A 21688-nucleotide genomic window follows, 5' to 3' on the forward strand; every position below is an offset into this window, starting at 1 on the left:
TTTTACCCAGCTGAGTAGACTGTCAGAAAAGGAGGAGGATGCATTGTCCGTCTTCTGGAATTTTACTGTGTTTCTGCTCTAGACTGAAAAGAAGTGATGGGTCCATATCCCTACTGAGTTAAAATGGTAGTGGACTTCCAGGAGAGGTCTGAAGTACTTCCTCTCTTCTCCCAGAAGCCCACTTTGTTTTGCATGGGAGTGGAAGCCTCCTTCTCTGCATCCAGGTTAGAAACCAACAGTGGAGCTCCTCCTTCCCTGTGCTGGACCTATAGCAGGTGAACCTCTTGTGCAGCTAGGATATCAACACAGCAGAGGGGTGGCAAAGCATGGGGGTGATCCATGCCTCCTGCCAGCCCACATGGAAATAGACCAGTGTAGAGGCCAATGCTGTTGCCAACCCGCTGGGCCTGTGTGCTGGATGCCGCAGAGACAAAGCACCTTACTGGGAGCAGCGGCACAGGTCGCTTCAACCCTGATGCATGCACGAGGGGCAACCTAAAAAGAGGTGAGGTTTGGAGGAGGCAGGAAGTGCTCATTCCCAGCTTGAAAAATGTGCAGCACGCCTGTTTTTACTTACAAAAGAGGCTGGCAAAGGATAGGCAGAGGCAGCTCCATCTGTCCTTTATTACCCCTAAAAAACAGGCAAGTAAAAATAATTTATAGGCTTATGACATTTGACAGCTGTCTTGCACAACTGGATGTATTAGCTGCACAGTTGTTAGTGATATTTGCTCTTGCTGCAATAAACAGATTTTGTGCAGCAAAATTCCTAAGGGGATTTCTTTATCTTCTTCTAAACTTCTAAATGAGAGAGAAACAATCTTCCTGGCCAGGCAGGTGTATTAACTGCTTTTCTCTTTGCACAGTAGACTGTTTCAGCCTCCTCCTCTCAAAGTGCAGAAAATGGAAAATAAGCACTGAACACACAGATCGAGCTGCTTGATTAAATTTTCAGTAGTTTGTCAAACTTATAACCATGTTATTTTGTTCTATATGTTGCACAGACTAAAGGGGAGTAACTGGGGAGGCATTCTGACCAATTTTTACATTCTGGGCTTCCAATAAGATCAGAGTCCTATTTGAGGTCAAGGTTCCAGATGCTGCTGAATGTGCAGTTCAAGTCCTGGGTAGAGCATCTTTTGATAGTTCCTCTTCCACATATTCTTCCTTTTGTTCAATGTTTTGATTTTAAGTGCACCATTGAAAGCTGGAGTCATTTGGCTTAGTAATGTCAACCTGCATTTTGAACAGGAAACATAGAAACAGATCAAGTCAGAAGGGGTGTCCTGGGCCATCTAGTCTGACCCTGATTTATCTCCCAGTATTACAGTGCTTACTGCCAGTGTTCAGAACTTCCATCACCTTTTTTGTTTTGAGCCCACTGAAAAGATAGTAAGATGGAGTTGCTGATCATGGTCTTCAGGACAGTTGTGCCTTTGCACATTAGACCTAACTAGATTATTTCTCTGCTAAGTGCTGTTCAGGCATTGCCAAAGAGGATGCTACTGGAGTGGTGGAGGGAGCCAAGGGAGCGCAGTGTAAGCATCTTCAGCTGAATGCTTATACTGCCTCTCATGTCTGGGACCCTGGTTAAATGGAGCTTTGAGGGACTTTGTAAGTGCATTTAGGTGAACATGACCCAGAAATCCTTGTTTGCACATCATGGTTAAGAATGCAGACATGGGGCCTCTCTGGGTTCTTTATCCCCAGCAGGTGTGCTCAGGTGGCAGGAACCAGCAAGCTTGCTGCTGCTTTGTTTGTAGCAAACTTGCTTGCTCTCATTTTGGACACAGTTCCAAAGTGGGCTGCTGTCTACTTAAATTCCTTTTACAAAGATCCTAACTGTTTATTCGGTGTGTTAGTTTGTCTAATTTTCCAATCAGTTTAAAAAGCACCCCTGGTAATTAGGCACCATTTTAGAAGAGAGACCTCCATTCTGTCTGCCTCTTAAATTAGTGCCTTCCATTTTGCATCTCGTCTACTCTAGTGTTTTCCCTCTCCCTGAGATGGCAAGATGGGGACGACTAAGAGGGATGCTTAGCTCTTTTGTGTACCAACATCATTGCTTCTTGGAGGAGATGGCAAAGGAGAAAAGGACAATGAGCTTGCTCAGTGTCACCAAGGCACCAGGCAGGATGTAAGAGTGCAGTTCTGTGGATATTCTAGTCTTGAATGCTTTGGTTGTGTGACAGTTCACACAAACCATCTGGCTGAGCTAATGGCTCCTCCAGCCATTGAGTCAGTTAGGCAGCCTTATCTACCCTACATCTTCTCCCCAGTGGAAGAAGGTACAGGGCAGCAGGTGAAAAGGTTTTGTTGCATGTGGGCTGCATTCCAGTGAGAAGAGGTCACACACAGCAAAATCACTTCTTGGCAGATGTATCAAGATCGTTCTTCCAGCATGTCTGCTGGGAAACAGCTGATGTAAAGAATCATGGCTGTACCCATTTGGTGTCAATGGGTGTGGCCATGGTGCAATTGTCAATGTTGTCTTCTCCTTTCCTAGCAATAAGTTCCATTGAACTAAGTAGGTCTTCCTTCTGAGGCATGTTCAGAAGTCAGGCATGTTCTCTTCTTCAGAACCATTGGCCCTGTGCATATGAAGTTTTATGCAAATATAAATAAAACTTTTTATATGATTAGAACGTTTCTTTTCTACTGAAATGTTCTAATATACCCCAGTTGCTATATAAAATATTCAAGTTGAGCTACATTAAGTAAGCATTGTTTAGAAAGGTAGGATATAAATTTCAGTATATATAAATATGCATATAGTGTATGTACTTTTCAGAGTTCTTGGAAATTAACAAAGTAATTAACCTCAGAAGATGTATACTATCATTGATAATAGGAATGTTTTATACTTCATGACATCAGTGGCACACCACAAGAATTTCCAGGGAGAATCTTGACACACAAAATTTACTGTCTGTTGGGATGATGGCTGGTTAAGCTCACTCTAGAAAGTTGATCTCTTAATTCAGCTTTGCTTGGAATGGGCAGGACTATTTATTTGCCTCAGTTCTTCAGTGCATGTATAGATTCTGTAGCAGAAGTTACCGCAGAAAGATCCTTTTGGGCTTTAACCTTCTTACCTGGCATACTTGTATAGTCTTGAGTGTGAGAAGCAGTGGTTGTAAATGGCCTTCATACAGCCACTTGTTGATTTGATAAACAAGGAACTGTTTTTCAATTTCTGTGTTTCAGTGTTTGGAGGTGTGTCCTTTTCTCATGCCTTTTGCTTTCTGGAAGGAAGTCTTTGACCAGAACTTGATTGAGATGTTTAAAAGTGACCAGTGGGAGTTGGGGTTCTTTTCTGAATCATTGTAGCTACCTTTACCTGTTTGCTGCATGTTTTTTCAGGCATAGTACATTGCTAAGGATGTTTTTGTCTGCAATGCTGACTTCAAGGTTTTGAGAATTCTTACCTAAGGTTCTCTTAGTAACCCGCCCCCCCCACCAAAAAAAACCTGACAGAGGCAAACCAAGAGGATTTTTTCCTTTACCATTGATCTGCTTAGATGCAATGGGAAAATGGCAGTATTTTGTGAGTGGTGGGCACTTTTTGGCTCCAGTAAATGCCGGACGTCACCATTCTTTGGAATTGTCTCTGGTCTGTATCAGAACTTTAACTTAATTTTGTACCTGGTCCCCAGTGGCTGGTTTTTTTAGAGCTGACTTGGGCTGCCATGTGCTTTTTCTGTTGTAATATAGACCAGACTTTTGCTACTTGGTGGCCTTCAGAGGCATCTGGACAGCAGCTCCTAGAATTCCCATCCAGCAGGGCCATTGACTGGAAATTATGGGTGTTGCAGTCTGCACGTGTCTGGAAGGCACAAGGTTGGGGAAGGCTGCTATAGACTAAGCAACTTGGAGTTGCCATTTAACTGAATATTAAACATATGAAATAGATACTCTACACATTGCTTGCCTGGACTGGTAGCTTCCCTTTGATGAGCCAAAATGTACAAATTCCTAAGCCCTGTAACAGATTATTTTGAAATCCCTTTTTCTGTGTGGCTCCCTTTGCTGCTTGGCCTCTCCTTTCTCCAATACCCTGCCATTTTTGTCTTTTCTTCCTTAAGTCTTTACAGCTTACTCTACTGCCTACGATGTGCTGCTGTCTCGTGGCCAACTTAATTTAGTGGTCACTAAAGCCTGGTCTTCACATGCAGTGGAATTAAGCGGGAAGCATTTCTGAGGTAGAAAAATGTGCAGCATCCCTTCTGACCATAGCTTATAACTTCATATTTATACGTGCTCTCCTGTCTTTAAAAAACATAGAAGTAGAATGCTAGTATAGCAAATAACAACATGACAACAACAGTGTTGTATTTACACCTCACCTTTATTCATCTTACAACAAACCCAGGACAGCTTATGCGGTTCTCCTTTTTTAACCTCGCAACTGTGGGGTAGGTTAAACTGAGAGTCTGTGACTGGCCAGTGAGTCACCCAGTGGGCTTCATGATTAAGTGGGGAGTAGAACCCAGGTCACCCAAGTCCCAGTCCCACACCCTAAGCACTGCCTCACACTGGCTCTCACAAAGTAGGCTGCCTGTGTCCCTGATGTGCTGGTTTTACTGGGAGGCAAGGTTTTTAGTGGATGCAGCATGAAGCAGTAATAGTCCCCACCAACAGTCTGAAATGATGTCAGCCAGCCATAACATTGCATTTCATCGTATTGCACATGTAGATCAAAGTAACTTTAAATTCAGTGAAAGGAGTTAGGTATGTCAGCACCTACGTAAACAAACAGGTATGCTGAAAGTTAAAGAAAAGCAGTTATTTTATTAGAACAGTACTACCAAAACACGTGTGTGACAGTATGCAAGAGAGCAGGTCTGAAGACACTGTTCCCAGTCTGCCAGAAATGTATACATGTCACAAAGCATAAGAGAAAAGCGTAAGTAAGCACACAGTAATTTTCCAAGTTACTCTTTCTATATTGTTTTTATAAACAAACCTAGCCACATACAGCAACTTTTCACTTACCTTAAGAGTTGAGGTTACTAGCACACAGGCAGAAGCAAGGCTTCTCTGTCTGCTTCTTCTACACAGTTACAAAGTTCATGTCACCCTGACTTAATGCTTTTTCTTACACTGATCCCTAACAGGCACTCCAAATTATGAGTCACTGTACTGAAAGGAGCTTGGACTGGAGCTTTTGTCTTTCTGCCCTCCACTTTCTGAACCTTCTTCATCTACTCAGCATTCTTCCTATGCTCACTCTCATTACCTTTGTACTTCCTCCTGCTGTTTTCACTGCACAGCCCTTCTGTCTTTAGACCCTCTAAGGCAGGGGGTTGCCTCACTGCTGCACCCCTGTCCCTTGCACCTTAGCAGCTGTACTCTTTATTCTTTCTTCTCATCCTCGGTAGACCTCAGTGGGAGGAGTCTCATGAAATGCAAGTAACAAATTGCCATTTTTTGGTGCAGCATAATCTATCTCTCTCTCTCTCTCTCTCTCTCTCTCTCTCTCTCTCTCTCTCTCTCTCACACACACACACACACACACACACACACTCTCTCTCTCTCTCACACACACACACACACACACACACTTTTATATTACCCTTTCTTTGAAACAGTCCTCAGTGTCCCTTTGAGTCAGGTTGAGAGTGTATAATTGGCCTAATATGATCAAGTGAGCTTTATGGCATAGTAGGGGTTCAAATGTGACCCTCCCTGATCTTAGCCCAGCACTGTAACCCTTGTACCATAATGGTTATCAGACCACTTTGCTACTGAAAACACTCTTGAATCACCTTTTCAGTATGTGCAAATAGCCTTCCTTCCTTGCATCTGCCCCCACCTCCCCCCACCCCCGCATACTGAAAATCCCAAAGTGTAACCACTTTCATACCTGTTTTCATGACATTAAAAGAGAACACACATGAAGCATTTGTGCCAAGGAGATGCTGCACAAGGGAGTCTCACCACAACAGGTGGGGGATCCTGCATAAAATGGTCACTGCAAGCAGGAAAGGTAAACAGTGGAAGAAATCATACTAATGGAAGGTGAAGTTTCTTGACATGGGAGCCAATCTTCTAATCAGAATGGTGTTCTAGTTGTTCTGAAATTACTTGCCATTCTGTGAATTAGAATCACAGCCATTAACTGGAACACTTAGATTTTGCTGCATCTTAAATTTAAGTATTAGTTTTAATAGAGCAAGCTTGACACCTCACCAAGGTGGGGTAGGTAAACTAGTGCCTTCCAGATGTTTTGCACTGCAACCCCCAGAAACCCAAGCCATGGCCAGGGATATGAGAGTTGTAGTCAAAAGCGTCTGGGGGATTCTAGGTCGTCTACCCTGCTTTCTCCCATTCCTGGATGGGATGGCAGTCAAGTGACTTTGGAGGCATATTTTTCAAGTTAATCTTTCAGATAGAAATGTAGCACACAAAAACATGAAAAGATAATGTTTCTCATGTTAGCATATATTCCCAAGTTCAAATGAAAATGGCTTCATGGACCAGTCATGACTGATGCATGGACTATCTTTGCTGTATTATTGGCCCTATAAATTCAGTAGTCTGTGGAATAGCAAGTCATAAATTTTGAAGTTACCAAGTGCAAATGAGGTCTTTGTAACTCAGCATGCTGGAATGAAGCAGGTTTGTAGAAAATTGCCTATTTGGCTTTTTTGCTGAAGGAGCTTAAGTTGCACCTGTTGAATGTTACCCACTGGCTTCTGTGGAATTGAAAAAATGCTTTAATATTCACTGTGATATTCAACTATCTTACGTTGCTGTTGGGTGATTTTTCCTTAGCCAAAGACTCGCCTCCCTTGCTCAGAGTGACATGTCTAGTCCTCTGTCGTCTGAAAATGCTGAGTTTAATACTGGACCAAGAACACACCTCTTTATCTCTGTGGAAAGCTGGATTAGTGGGCCTTCTGTATATAGAAAATATGTTTTGCGTTGTGTAATTATTTCAGCTGTTCATAGTTACAGTCCCTTGCAAAGGCTGAAACAGCAGCTGGCACAATCATTTTATTTTTAATTTTGACCTGCATGAACTGTTGGCGTTGTATTAGGAGTGAGATGAATGAAGGAGGTGGAGGCCTGGGAAAAAAGAAACTTGCTGCATTTGGGCAGCCGGCATTGCTCTCTGTCTCTCAAGATGAGAACTGTTTCAAAAGTATGTCCATCTCCCTTGAAACAAAACGTTCTACTAAGTTCAATTATTGTATTTTGTTTTTGCACCTGTATATCTCATCTCATGAAATAAAAATGTTTAAATTATTTGTACTTTATAGCCCTTTTATTGTGATCTCATAGATCATAACATTAGTTCCATTACATGAAAGGCAACTATATTGAAGAATGGATCTAATTTCTGAAATGCTCACCATTTTTTCTAATACAGAACATAGATAGTTAAAGCAAATGGGAAGGGGGTACCCATGAATGGGCTCAGATTGGGTCTTTAAGGATGATTAAGGAAGAGTAAAATGTGAATCAGTACAAGAACAAAGCATTAAAAACCTTCTTCATTCACATATTACATAAGCTGCAGCTGACTTGGCATATTTAAAAAGTATCTACACTAGTAAACTAAATAGGGCAAGAAAAAATGAATTCTCCAACCTAATTTAACACATCTACATAAGTTCTCTTCTTTTGCATGTTTTACTTTGTAATCCTGTTATGCATATTTCTGGTTTCCTTATGGAGACAAGGAGCTATGCAGGACCCTAAAACCCTGCCCCACAATTACTAGGGACTTTTCCAACCTTTCATTGGGTTTCAAAGATTTCAGCAGATACTGCAGAGACACTTCAAGCATATTTTGCATCCATGAAGAGTTAGAACCCATTTAAATAGAAGCTTAGAGTCACAGAACGCTCAACTCTGTACCGATAATACCATTCTTCACTACTTCTGTAATCCTTTGAAATTGTAGCATAAGCAGCCCTAGCAGGCAATTCCAGTAGCTAAATAGAGATAACATAAAATCCAGCACGAGCTCTTTGTCCTTTAAACCCCTGCATGTTCTTGCCCCCCATATTAGACTGATCTTAATATGTCCCTGCCCATGGCCTTCACTCGTCTACCTCTGCCACCATCCAAAGATCTTATCTGTCAAGATTCCTTTCTCTCGTTGCCCTGTGTACCTTCCAGAACATCTGCATGACTACACCTCTTACTTCTTATAAATCCTGTTCAAAAACCCCCTTTTCCATAAAAGCTTTGACATATCCCCTTAGTTCATGTGTATTACTGTAACTAAGCCTAAACACACGCCAGGAAAACAACTGTATATCGCTTCCTTGCTTACTCTTTCCTCCACTTCCCATAGAATAATAACCACAAAATCATAAAACTCAGCAGTAAAAACAAAGCAAACATCCTATTCAAGATGTATACAGTTATAGTCATGCCATCAGCAGTCCAATAATACACAACTTAGGAAAAAGTCAGCAAGTACAAAGAATTTTCCTGAAAGCATTAGTAGGGATTGTGTATTTCAGACTCAGGGAGGTATTTCAGGAAAGGTGTTTTCCTTTGTCCCTGATACCCTGAATTACTCTCAGAGGCAGGCAGATGAGAAGGGCCTCTGGCACTCATTTTATGGTGTGGGCAGGTGTGATGGCTAAAGGTTACCCTTCAAGTATTTGGATTCCAAATAGTTTAAGGCAAAGGTGGAGAGCCTGTGGCTGTCCAGATGATAGTAAATTTGAGCTACTGTGAGCCCAGCCAGCATAGCTAATGGTCAGAGTTTTGGAACTGGAGCCCAACAATCTCAAGTGCATTTATATTGATAGCTTAGGTGGGGAGGCTGGAAATGTCCTGCAGCTCCAAACATAGCAGCTGTTCTCTTGTCACAGGAGAAAGAGCTGAGTCTACTCTGTTCTAACCTGGAGAACACCTTGGAATACCAGTAGACTTGTCAGTATGAAGATCCAAGATCACAGAAGATACCAGGAACTGTTGGGACCAAGTGAGGAAGGGAAAGGCCGGTAGATGATGCATGCATTACGGGTGGGAATTATGGGGTGCAGGTGTAGTATCCCTGCGTGTTCTGCTGCTATTAGTTTCAGGCAACTTTGCATAGAATAACGTGAATGGTTGCCCAGCATCTAAACCACAACTGCTTTGTCATGGGAGGCACCAGGGGAATACACCTACCTTATCTCCCAAACTTTGCATGTTTAAATATGTGCTAAAATAATGTAAATATCACACTACTTGCATCATAGTAATGATGATTAGAAATGTTCCTACATGATCCTCCCATTACAGTTTTTGCAATGCAATCATTAAGCCCTTTTATTTCGCTCAGATGTTAGTACAGTGGATGCAAATAGGTTTGGTATGAACGTTCTTCCCACCCCATACACACAAACAAACACACAATGGCCTTTTCCAGATGCAGCCATATAAACCTCAGTTTTTAAAGCTAGTCTCTGAGAATATTCTGTGGCTGCACTTCCAGGAATCATGTATGTTCTGTGATCACAGTTTTTTGAGGATGTACAGCTCTTCACCTATACTACTAGGCATATGTTTTTGGTAAATCCAATTATTCATTATTTCAGTCAGCAGCTGAAACTAGACAAAGCTGTTCATGTGTGCTCTAAGCCAGTTTAGGAGCCCTGAATGAGTGTGAAGTTGGAGTGAAAAATTACATTTGACAAAAGCATGGCAATGAATTCTGTATATTGGGTTGAATCCAGACTTAGTCATATTCAGTTGGTCATGTAAGTCATTGATTACAATAGACCTACTCTAAGTTTGACTGTGTCTTCATCTAACCATTGCATTTGATTAAACAGCGAGGTGACATAGAAGAATTGTAAAAATTATGTATGGTGTGGATAGGGAGACATTTTTCTCCCTCATATAGGTAGCACCTGAGGAGTTCAGTGAAGCTGAATGGTGGGAGATTCAGAACAGACAAAGGAAGCGGTTCGTGCAGTACCTAGTTACAGTATGGAATTTGTGGCCACACACTTTAGTGATGGCCACCAACCTGGTCAGCCTTAAAATGGGTTTAGACCAGTTTGTGAAGGTTACGGCTAATGATGGGTGATACTCCTGGTCGCTATATACCTCCAATATGTCTCAGTATGCTTCTGAATACCAGTTACTGGGGAACACAAGCAAGAAGGTGCTCTTGCGCTTGGGGGATTCTGAGACGCATTTGCTTGGCTGTTACAGGAATCAGATACTGGACTGAATAGGCATTTAGTCTCATCCAGAATGGCTTTTCTTGTGTCCTTATCCTGTAACCTGTCTCTTTCTGCCTAAGAGTAAGAATCAGTCCATACACTTAAGGTTGCAAGAAGGGGGTGTATTCAAGCATGCAAAGAGGAGTAACATATTGAATGAATTTTATGCTCAAGGCAGCATTCTGTGCTGAAACCCAGCATTCATAGATAAGAAAAATTAAAATACTACACAAGCGGAATTCCTTCCTTAGGATGTCACTGAGGAAATTCAGTTCTGGGGACTTGTTAGAATTGTGACTGATTTAGTCAGGTGACCTGGTCAGGTGCCAGGCTCCACTTTGCCCTGGTGCTCTGTAGCCTCATCTTAGCCCCTTTCCTCTTGAGTCAACTACTTTGGCAAGGTTACTACCTTGTTTTTCTTTATAGGTCCCAAATACTAACTATTGCACCCCTGCCACCAGCTTCACTGGTGGTCCTTCCGTTCCACTCTTGACCTAGTTGACCGTTCTGGTACGTTTAGATAAGGAGTGCATGTTTCTCACATTCAGGCACAATAGGATATTTTCCCCCATTGTAACAACAGTTTCTTGGTCATAATTAAATGGTAAAAACATGCTTCAGAAAAACATTCAGTAACTTTACCAAAAAGTTGTTTCATTTTTTAAAGGTTGACAACTGTATGACAATGAAGTTTTCATCCAGTGCTTGTGTAGAACATAAAAATGAGTAACAATTTTAAACTTCCATGGTTGTATACACAAGAATGAGTGCTGTTGTAGAATTTATATAAATTCGAATTATTCACCAGTAGTTGAATCAAACTTTTAAAAGGAGATGCAGTATTTTAAAAATGTGCAGGATTCTTACTCAGTGGCTGGGTTATTTTATGTTTTTTTTTAAGATTTACATTGGTTTCAAACCTCTGCTTGTGCCCATTATGATATGGATACTTCTGAGGGATAGTCCTCAGGCTTCATCAAACTATTTGTATTTTATTTCAGTTGTAAAGATAGTATTGAGTGATGTAGTAGTAAATCATTGTTGCTTTATTTATATCCACATTGTTCTATACAAAAATACTGCATAGAAGTCATGGGACTGTATTAACACCCATTTTTGGTGCAGTCAAAACCTTGGAGGGGTTTGTTTGGTTCTGTCCATTCTGTTGCTAGAGGTTGATGATTTAGGACATTTCTAGCTTAAATTTTACTGGCCATCAGTATCGTGGCATTTGCATTTTTGAAAAAAAATGCGTGATATTGTTCAAGATTTAAAGTCTTCCTATGGCAACGTCATGAGTTTGACCTTGTATTAAGTCAGTAGTGTCCTCATATAACCCTTGAAGTACATGTTTTCGCACATATGACTTGCCTTCTGAAGTCAGAAGACAGATATGGATAATGGTGGTAGAAGTAGCAATGGTGCATCTCCTGTAGAACAAGGATGGATAGAACAAGCCAGTCTGTTATTCCTTGCTTCTGGAGTAATGCGAAAATACCAATTTGGAATCTCTCCCACAAGAAGATCTGCAAGTTCTGAGTAATCTCTGGAATTTCTTAGGGACGGTTCCACAGATGGTTTTCAGTGGTATGTTAACAGGACATAAAGCAAGAAGTCACTTGAATTGATGTTTTCTATATGGGTAAATAAGTCTGTATTACATGTTTGACCTCTTAGGAAAGACGGAGGCTGGAGGAAGTTACTGAGTCTGTACTCTAAAATGCAGAGTATTGTGGGCTATTTGTTGTTGCTGTGTGCCATCAAGTTATCTCTGACCTATGGTGACCCTATGAATGAATGCCCTCCAAAGTGTCTTGTCTTTCACAGCCCCACTCAGCTCTTGTAAATGCTAGGCTGCTGCTTCCATTAATGGAATCAGTCCTCATATGAGGTCTTACCTCTGACTTTCCCTGGTGAAAAGGACCTTCTCCAGTGAGTCTTGCCTTCTGATCATGTTCCTCAAGGGCAACAGCTTCAGCTTCATCACTTTCGCTTCCAGGGAAAGTCCTCTCTTGATTTGATCTAAAGTCCACTTGTTCATCTTTATATCAGTCATACAAATTTTATTCTAGCTATCCCCTATTTCCCACCCCTATAGAAATAAATACAGTCCCTACATTTCTTAGACATGAGTCTCCTTAAAATTGATCAAACATCTCACTAGCTGTGTGATTAGATATTTTGGCTGGTGAATGAGATTAAATGTTGAACAGGAGATGACAGTCCATGTTAAACACTAAGTTACTTGAGGCAGGGGATGGTGGCACAGCTTCACATCTACCCCAAGGCCCCCCTTGATTTTCTGTTACTTTTACCCTGTGCTTTTCACTGAATCTCTAAAGGTAAGCCGAGCTTCGGCATATTGTCCTGCCCTGTGCCAGTATTGACTGCTGTTGACTTGCAAAGCAGTGAAGCTACCTACACCTGTAGACCAGTTTGGCTTCCACATGTCTCTCCATCCTCATCATCTTGGTAAAAAAGCAAAGGTTGTTACCAAAGGTTCTTGTTAACACCTTGGAATGCTTATAAATGGACTTTTGTTGAAAGAGAAGATGACATTCCAGGCCAGGTGGTTGAGGTTCTTCTGGTTTAAGGTTTGTAAGCATCATGTTGTGTCTAAATTATAGTTCGTCTTCACAAAATAGGACTGCAGAATAGCTTTTTAGCTGTCTTGGGTCCTCTTACAATGTGACACTTAGCAAATCAACTCAAGTTTATTTCCTTTAAATTCTTTATCCTGCTTCCCACATCCCCATCACTGTTTGGTGATTTTTTTTTTTTTTTTGAATTAGCTTTAGAAAAGATTACATGGATAAACACAGTATTGTCGTCGTTAATAGAAACCTGTGCAGTGAGGTCTAGAGGGCTGCAAGATCAGTAACAGTCCCAATGACAGTGAAGTATGGCCTTATCAAAAGGCGAATTCATAAGAGGCTGCCCTGGGACACTCCGCCACTGTCCTTCTGTGTATCCTGACAATGTTATCTGTCCTCTCAGTACGGAATATCAAATGTCTGTCATGAGTATAGAAATTAATTTAATGTCACCTGAAGACATGCAATTAATCTTTTGGAGGTTTTCATAATACCTTTACAGAAAGAGTTGCCAGTTTGGCGGATTTGGATTTTGGGGTTTAGTTGAAGATAAGGAAAATTAATTTTTCATCAGGGTTAATGCAAGCTAGCAGGGCTACAAAGGCTGAGAGAGATGGTTGGGGAATTTGTCAAGTGTTGTCACTCTGGAATAATGCTGCTTAACGTCTGATAGGTGTAATCAAGAGTTGAGATTTCTATAGAAAGGGATTAATCAATTTGCTCACTATAGAATGCACATTGGTGATATCTCTCATTCGTGGGGTTTTAAGAATTAAAATAAGATCTGATCTGTCAAATTGCAAGAAGCTCTGACAGTATCAATGGGGCAGGGTTTTTTTTATCAGGACATCCTTGAAGCATTTGTTATAAATAAATTTGTCTGGCTCATAATATTGGTGGCAGACAAACTTCATCGTGCACCTGCCAGGGCATTCATGATCGAGTGGACAGCTTACAAAATTCTGGACTCCTGCATAGGTCTAACTTATTACAGCCTGCTTTCTTCTTCTTTGCAGTAGTACAGAATCTATTAAATTTCTGGTGGTTCTAAGTTTGCATTTCTTCAAATAAATGATAGAACTGGAATCAGTCAGGTCTTTAAAAAAGTTTTTGAACTACCTACCTTTGCCACCTACGTGGGCCTCTAACAGGATATGCAGGAAGGAAATAAAGCTTTAATACCACATAAATAGGATGTCCATTTGCACACATGTGGTTTTAACACCTTTGCTTTCTCCCATCATTTCAGAATTGGTACAGTTTAGGTCCTTTAATACTAATAACTTGTAATAAAATATCTGGAATAAAGGGGGTGCAAGTATGTCATTTACTGTCTGTTCATATTTTTGCATCTGTAGGATCTTGTATTTGCAGATTACCAGAGTTCAAAATGTGCTATTATTGGAGCTCTTGTCATTTTAGCTTTACTGTCTCAGTAGATAAGCTTTTTGAGACACATAATCCCACCCTTGATGTCACTTAGCATACAGCAAGTATTGACACTTTGAAGAGCATTGGAAAATGCTGGTCTTAATTCAACATGAGAGCAGCCTGCGCTTCATTCTTTTACAATTTAAGGGTCCAGCAAATCTACTAAAGTAACCCCTGTGCATCTCTCAGTTAATAACTGAATTCTGAGAGTTGCTGCTCTGGCAGATAAGTGTTAAAGTTCAAGAGCTGTGTGTGGCATTGTTGTTGCAGGGAGGTTGCATAGTTGCTATACCAGCCCAGAGGTTCTTACATACTGAGAAAAGGTTGAGATAAGGCAAACTCCGTAACAAACAATTCTACTGTGTATCAGTCTCACATCAATGTTAAATTTCCATTAAAATATCAGGAAGCATAGGTCTCAGGAATGTGTGTGGGACAACATTAGTTTTAATTCTGAAAGTCTAGGCTGATTCTTTTATATACAAATAACAGAGTGGCAATTCATTAAATCAGAAGTGGGCAGCTTATGGCTTTCTAGATGTTTTGGCCTATATCTCCCATCACCCCTTACTGTTGACGGGGCTGGCTAGCGCAGTTGGGAGTTGTAGATCAAAACATTCAGAGGGCTGCATGTTGTCCACCTCCGCTCTAGATGGATCCACTTAGCTGTGCTTGACTCAAAGATCTCTGAGAACATTCTAGTGCCATGAGCACGATGGATTGGCATCACGGGCCTATAAGAGCAGCTCTGCTGAATTAGACCAGAGGTTAAACTAGCCATGCATAATCTGTCACTCAGTTGCTAGCAAGATGCCAAGGTACTGCATCTGTTCTCCCTCCGGCAGCAGGTATTCAGGGGTTCATTGGCCTTGAATCTAGGGTCCCATTAAGCTGCTGCTAGGTTAGTAGTAGAGAGGGTCCTCTCTTCCTTGAATTTATCTATTTCCCCTTTAAAAACCATCTAAGCATCTGGCCATTGCTAATCCCTTTGGGAAACTGTTGTTTGTGGTGTCTTATTTGAAGGAGGACTGTTTTGCCTGACTTGAATCCACTCTCAGTCAATTTCATTGGGCAACTATGAGTAAGCTTATCTGTCGTGGGGGAATTCTGTCCATTCAATTCATAATTTTATGAACTACATTCATGTCCTCACTTTTCTGAACTCAGATGTCGCAATGCTTTCCCCCCTTTCTCTTAAAGAATGTGCTACAATTCGTTGTTCAGGTAAAACCCTTTTCTTCAATCAAGGACCTGCTCTTTCAGTTGAAGCTTCCTCCAGACTGTACTGAGAGGCAGAAGCTGGGCTATTCCACCAGCTTTGCTGAAATGCTTAATTTATTTCTCAGCCTTCCCTTGCTCTTGTATATCATCCTTTTAGACTGTAAACCTGTGAGCAGGGACTGTCTTATTTTACTGATTATATGTAAGCTGCTTCAGGATCCTTTTTGATTGATGAGCAGGACAACATTAGTATTTATTAAATTAATAAATAGGCTGATGCCAGTGGCAATAGGCCAAAACAGCATGCAGCTGGCATCCATCGCTGCCGTCAGAGTTATTTGATCCCATTTTCTCCATACCTGCATAACCTCATGCATTCGGGTTTGATCTATGAAGATGCTTACAGGAACCTCATCACAGGCTTAAGTGTTGGACTGGGGAGATATGGATTGTAGTTCCAAGAAGCTCACTATGTAATTTTGGGCCAGTTACTGACTTCTCAGCTGGTCTACCTCACAGGGTTGTTGTGAGGACAAAATGGAGAGGAGGATTGTGTAAGCTTGTAGAGGATTGTGTAAGATTGAGTTCCTTGTAGAAGAAAAGAATATAATAAAGAGCCATCATATAGGGAAGACCATGTACAAAGTTCTCTTTCCCCTTCCAGTGTCTGGATGCTCTTTCTACGTAGCATAATCCTAGATTTGGAGACTGATAGCGGAAAGTGTGTTCTTTGCATGCTGAACAGGTTGTTCTCTGTACGGTTGCTCAGGGAACGGGTGCTGTGTTTGTAGTTTCTGAACAGTATTATTATAATGATTTCATGTTTGTGTTTATTTAATTTCTAACAATATGTTGTCTCCCCCCACAGGGTGGTGAGAATGTTGGCTTTTCTCACTCGGAGGGGCTGCCCCACCGGCTCCAGCAACTGCCAGAACAGAGGCATCAGCCAGTGCGGAAGGTCACCCTAACAAAGGGAACAGTCCAGCAGCCCCATCAGCCTCACCCACACCCGCTGGGTCAGAGTCACTCCACACTTCCTCAGGGGCTGAAAACCATCCCAGGGATACATCAAGTGAAAAAGGTGTTGATTCAAATTTGTACCCTCTATGGAATTCCTATAAAGCTATAACCTGAAACGACTTTCTGACTCTGAATCAACTTTTCTTTTTTTTAAGTAACCTAGTTGAGAAAGAGTTTGAAGTAAGAATCTTTCTAGATTGACAGTTTGAAGCTAAACTAAGACACAGCATTTGCCTTGTGTCCTACCTGCATGGGGCTGCTAAGGTACCTTTCCCAGACCTGGTGCCTCCAGGTGTATTGGGCTGCCAGGTTAGTTCTGCTGGTCAGGGGTGAAGGGTGATGTAGCCTAATACTTTTGGAGGAGCTCTTTTAAAGGCAGTTCATAAAATCTTTTCAGATAGTCTGTGTCTGCTCTGGTATTATAGAGATGTCTGGGACTATCGGCTTCCCTATTTTGCAGATCCTTAGCAGTAAATTGCCACTTGGTGCGTCAGTTGTTGTCCTCTTCTTATTAGACTTGTCTCAAAGACTAGCCACAACATGCCAGCTCTAGTGTAGGGAGGTCTGACTTGGGTTGATGGCACTGCTGGAAATCAAGAGCTTGGAGGGCTAAGAGATACTTCTCCATCCTGCCTTGGTGGGTGGACAGCTGTACAGTCAAAGCTTAACACTTTTCGGGGAAACAATATCAGCCTTTTGAGCTGTCACTTCCCTCCTGTCTGGAATGAAACCCTTGTTATGTTGGAGTTTCCCTACATTTTTGTATTTAGAACATGCAACAATCTGAGAGATGTTTGGCTGTCAGTCTGACAAATGAGCAAATGTGCAGGCCTTTAAAATTTTACTAACAGCAACATGACACCTTTTAATCGGCTTCTGCTTTCATCATCTTCTAAGTGAATTACTAACTTCCGTGTTAAACCTGTCAGATTTGGTTAAGTGGAAGCAAGCAAATCAAAAACGCAGCTCACTTTTCTTCTTGGCAGGTCATTCCGCATGGGAGAGGCAGAGGCATGGCGGGCCAGATGGGCCGTGGACGCCTGATGCCAAATAAGCAGAATCTGCGAGTGGTAGAGTGCAAACCTCAGCCCTGTGTTGTGTCAGTTGAAGGGCTTTCTTCGTCAACCACGGATGTCCAGCTGAAAAGCCTGCTGATGTCGGTAGGACCCATTCAGGTAGATCACCCTGAGCTCATGGTACTTGTGCCAGAAATCTTTCATCATGCAAAGCTCAGTGCCCCAGACAGAGGGTTTTTAGTAGTTTATTACATGTATTTAAAGATTGCTCCCCAGAAACATGGTGTGTCTGAAATGAAAAAGCTTCTAGATCAGAGAGCAGTATTCAGCTGCAGCACCGGAAGCGCAGTAGAGAATTGTGGTTCTCATTGTAAGTTGCTCACAACCTGCGATGCATCCACAAGGCTGCTCTTGCGGGGATGGGGGCAGAATGCAAGTACGAAAATGCATGTCTACAAGAGGCACTGGTTTTAAGTCCAAAGAAGAAAATATTCTGTTAGCTAAGAAAAGTTCTCTACTTGCTATTCTTACCTACAAACTCTTCTCATGAGCAAGAAGTGGATTTGGATGTATCGCCCCCTCCCTCCCCCTGTGCTACAGTCAGAAGCAGCACTCAGACATAACAATTTCCTCACTGTTTCCTTCCCAGAATTTCTAAACACTCACTTGCCTAAGTTAGGTGCAGTGCCAAGATTGTTTGAATAGGTTTTAGTAAGGATTGAACGGGGGAAATACATTTTATATGAGTGCTTTCTATTGATTAAAAAGTGCCATTGAAGCACTGAGTCCACCAGTTCTTAATATTTTGTTGCTGCTTATGTAAACCAGGAGCCAGCCATTTGAGTAGCACTATGATATTTATGGGAAAATATCCATTGTGCATTATGATGGTTTTCTGCTTTCCAAAAGTACAAAAACAAACCCCTCTCATCTTTCTGTGCAGGCCAACAAATGAGTTCACAAGTGGCCCAGTATTACAGGAGTCACTTGAACTCTGTATCAAAGTTATTCATTTGACAGTGCAAAGCATTTAGTCAGCTTTGTTCTAATCACATTGTTTTGCCAGGGAAAGTGGTTAGTGGTATTTTGTGAAACCAGTCTCTGCTAACCTCAGGATTTTCTGTTATGTAAATTCTGTCCACTGAAAGAAGTGGCACATTGTTTCCACTTCCACTGTTGTGCATATGAGCTCATGGACTCGCAGTTTAGAGATTTCCTAATCTTAAACACTAATACTGACATAGCATCCTAAAGTGTCAGTCTTATGGTTTGTGGTGTTAGGATAACTCACTACACTCGGTCCTAAAATCATGGAATCCTTCGCAGCCATGCTGCCAGGGAAATAATGCAGTGAAACACCTAAATTCCAGGTGGGTGAGTTGTGGTCCTCCAAACATTTTAGCCTACAATTTGCATCAAACCTATCCAACATAGACATTGGTGAGAGTTTATGCACATTATCAGCCAAAGCACTGGAAGGACCCCACTCTAAATAGCATTATATTGATGAAAGCTAGACTTATTTGGGGAAGTAGTCATGTACTAAATATTCTGCCTTACCACTCCTTAAACATTTATTTGTAAATGCAGGCTTTCTTAAAGTGTGCTGCTGGGCTTGACATGGCCAATGTAGGGTCATCACCATTATCTATAAATGTACTTGTTATGTTTGGCAACCTTTGTAGTGGGGTTGGATAACTGTATTTGTACACATGCAGGCACACCTAAAGGGGATCCATCTGTGGTTTTAGGAGAGGGCAGAAACTGATCATCCCTTTTTCAGTGTGTCCCTCTTAGCATTCTTAGAGTAAGGGCACAACCTAGTGCTCACTTAGAGTAATGTCAAGGATCTGTTTCCATTTGTTTTACCTCCAAGAGAGAATATAAAGTTAGCAGCTTATGCATGGAAAGTTGCAAAAGGATTTGAAAGAAATAGACATATCCTCACATATAGGGAATTCTGCATTGATTGAGAATGAACTGAACCATCTTATGTTGCTGGCTAACATTTCTTTGTACTCTGTAGAACTGGAGAGTCTGCAGATCTTTTTCCCAGCCCTTGTATTCTTGGGTGCTCTCATTTCATCTCATGCGTCACTTGCAGCTGTTTCCAGTGACACAGATATTCTCCTTGAGTTGCTGTAATCTTGCTTTGCCCATTTGCTTTAAATTGCTAGTCTTTCTTACATCTGCCTTCTATGTACATGCAGGAAATGAAATGGGCTAGTAGGCTGGAGTAGCAATGAGTCTCTTGTCCCCTCCAAAATTCTCCTTGTGTTTTAAAAACCATGTAACCAGAAGCAAGCCAATTGCAGTGTGTAGAATGCCCTGTGGCAAACCTTACTTGAAGCCCCACAACTGCACCTGCAGGGCATGACTTAGGACTGTTTTACATGTGTTGCACCTTGCTGCCAGCAACCCCTTTCTTTCACTGGGTCTGGTGCAGGGCAACATGGAAGTCACGGATGTGATCTGCTATTGAGATTCAAGCCAGCTCCTGTCTGCCTTACTCTGCCTGTTGGTATTGTTGGCCGTACCAGACTGTAAGGCTGTGCTGACAACCTCCATGGATGAAAGGCCATCTTTATCATGGGGACATAGGAGCGGAAGGCATTCGAATGCAAAGATCTCAGGGTCTGTGCACAGACTTGTTGCAGCTCCCATTAGCTTCTTTCAGTTAGGGCCAGCTGGACCAGTGGCAGGAGGGGCCTTAACTCTATAGCAAAGTGCACATTCTCCAATTCCTGATGTTTCGCAGGCAGGGCTAGACTGAAACCCTGGAGAGCCGCTGCCAGTTGGTGCCAGCAATACCAGACTTGATTCACAACTGACGTGACCTAATATAAGTTTTCTTCCCCTTGTTTTATAAGCAGTGATCTGTTCTGTCCTTCATGACAAAGCTTTGTCCTGGAGCAGCACATTCCCCTGCAGTATGGCAACCATTCACTTGCATAGGGGAGAATGGAAGGGTTTCCTTGGGCCTTCCATTAAAGCTAATCATTTCCTTCTCCAGCAGCTAACAGTCAAGTCGTTGGGTTTTGTTTTGTGTTGGGGGGTTTTTTTTGGTATCTTGCTCATGTTATTGTGTGAAAAAGTGATGGAAGCAAGGTGTATAGATGGGCGTATATGTGTACTAATAAGATATGCAGAATATCCTGACAGTTTAAAACATTCTTGAATGAAGAACAGTTAAAAAGTGTGTAGTTTACAAGCAGGTGAAACAGACATCTTGTGTGGTTGATTTGAACTCCTCTTGGAGAGAGAAAGTGTGTTTCTTTCTCTGCTTCTCTGTACATGCCTCTCTCACACTCGGAATGTGTGTCCACACACACACATTCCTGAAAGTACTTAAAATATGAGTCATTTGAAGGTTTGAAAATAAAAAGTATGCTGCTTCTACAGTGTTTCTAGAGAAGCAGAAGGTGACCAAACTGTAACAATGCCACTAAGATATTTAGACTTAACCCCATTTTATATGTTTTCCTAGCACCTGTATTTGGAATCTCCAAAGCAGAAGCTGGTAAAGTAAGTTTATTCAATAATAGTGGATTCAGATTACTAGTGTAAATTTTTTATCTGCATTTCTTCATCATATAAAAGCCTCTCAGAAGGTGGCTATTTACCCCTTTGTCTTTCCAAACACCTGGGCTAGCCTGGATCCCCTGGAAGGGCAACAGTCAAGTCACATTAATAATATATATATATTCCTCCTTTAGACTATAGGCAGAGATTTGAATTGAAACTAGTTTAAACTTTCTAGGTATAAAGCCAACATTTAATTTTGCCTAATTCCTAATGAAATTGGTTCAGTGCTTTATTTTCTGTGTGATGCAAAAGAAACTCTATTTAGATTTAGTTTGGCGTAGAACTGAGGTGGGCAGTATGTGGGTCAGTATGTGCCCTCAGGTTACTGCTGGGGCCCACACCTCACCCTTGGCACCAGCACTGGGTATGGTTGCCCTTCCAGCAGACATGGCTGTGGTGTCCCAGCAGTTCTGGGGAAGCTGTGTCTTGTTTCTCCACAGAATCAGGTTCCTGATAGCCCACAAGACAACTGCTTGTGGGGCTGGCCAGGGTGTGATTCTGCAGAGACGTCAGGCATGCTGGGGTCACAATCCTTGTTTCTGCACCGAATGGGCTCCTGACAGCCTGCCAAATAACAGCCAACCATAGCACAGAGGAAACGTAGGAAACCCACAGAGAATGCAAACCTTGAGGAAACTAT

General features: G+C 41.8%; 1 protein-coding gene across 4 annotated transcripts in view; it reads left to right on the forward strand.

The window, feature by feature from the left end:
- Nucleotides 1–21688, forward strand: part of RBM33 (RNA binding motif protein 33) — a 97734-nt gene that overhangs the window by 68622 nt on the left and 7424 nt on the right. For 2 of the 4 annotated variants that reach the window (XM_044425235.1, XM_044425237.1), the window contains exons 16-17: nt 16296–16508; nt 17434–17622. In XM_044425235.1, coding sequence (XP_044281170.1) covers nt 16296–16508; nt 17434–17622 — 402 coding nt within the window. Of the gene's footprint in view, nt 1–6777; nt 7258–16295; nt 16509–17433; nt 17623–21688 lie in introns of those variants that run through there. The other 2 variants (XM_044425236.1, XM_044425238.1) reach the window with 2 other exon arrangements.

This window comes from Varanus komodoensis, unplaced genomic scaffold (genome assembly GCF_004798865.1).
Source record: "Varanus komodoensis strain SLA01 unplaced genomic scaffold, ASM479886v1 scaffold15, whole genome shotgun sequence".
NCBI classification, from domain to species: domain Eukaryota; kingdom Metazoa; phylum Chordata; class Lepidosauria; order Squamata; family Varanidae; genus Varanus; species Varanus komodoensis.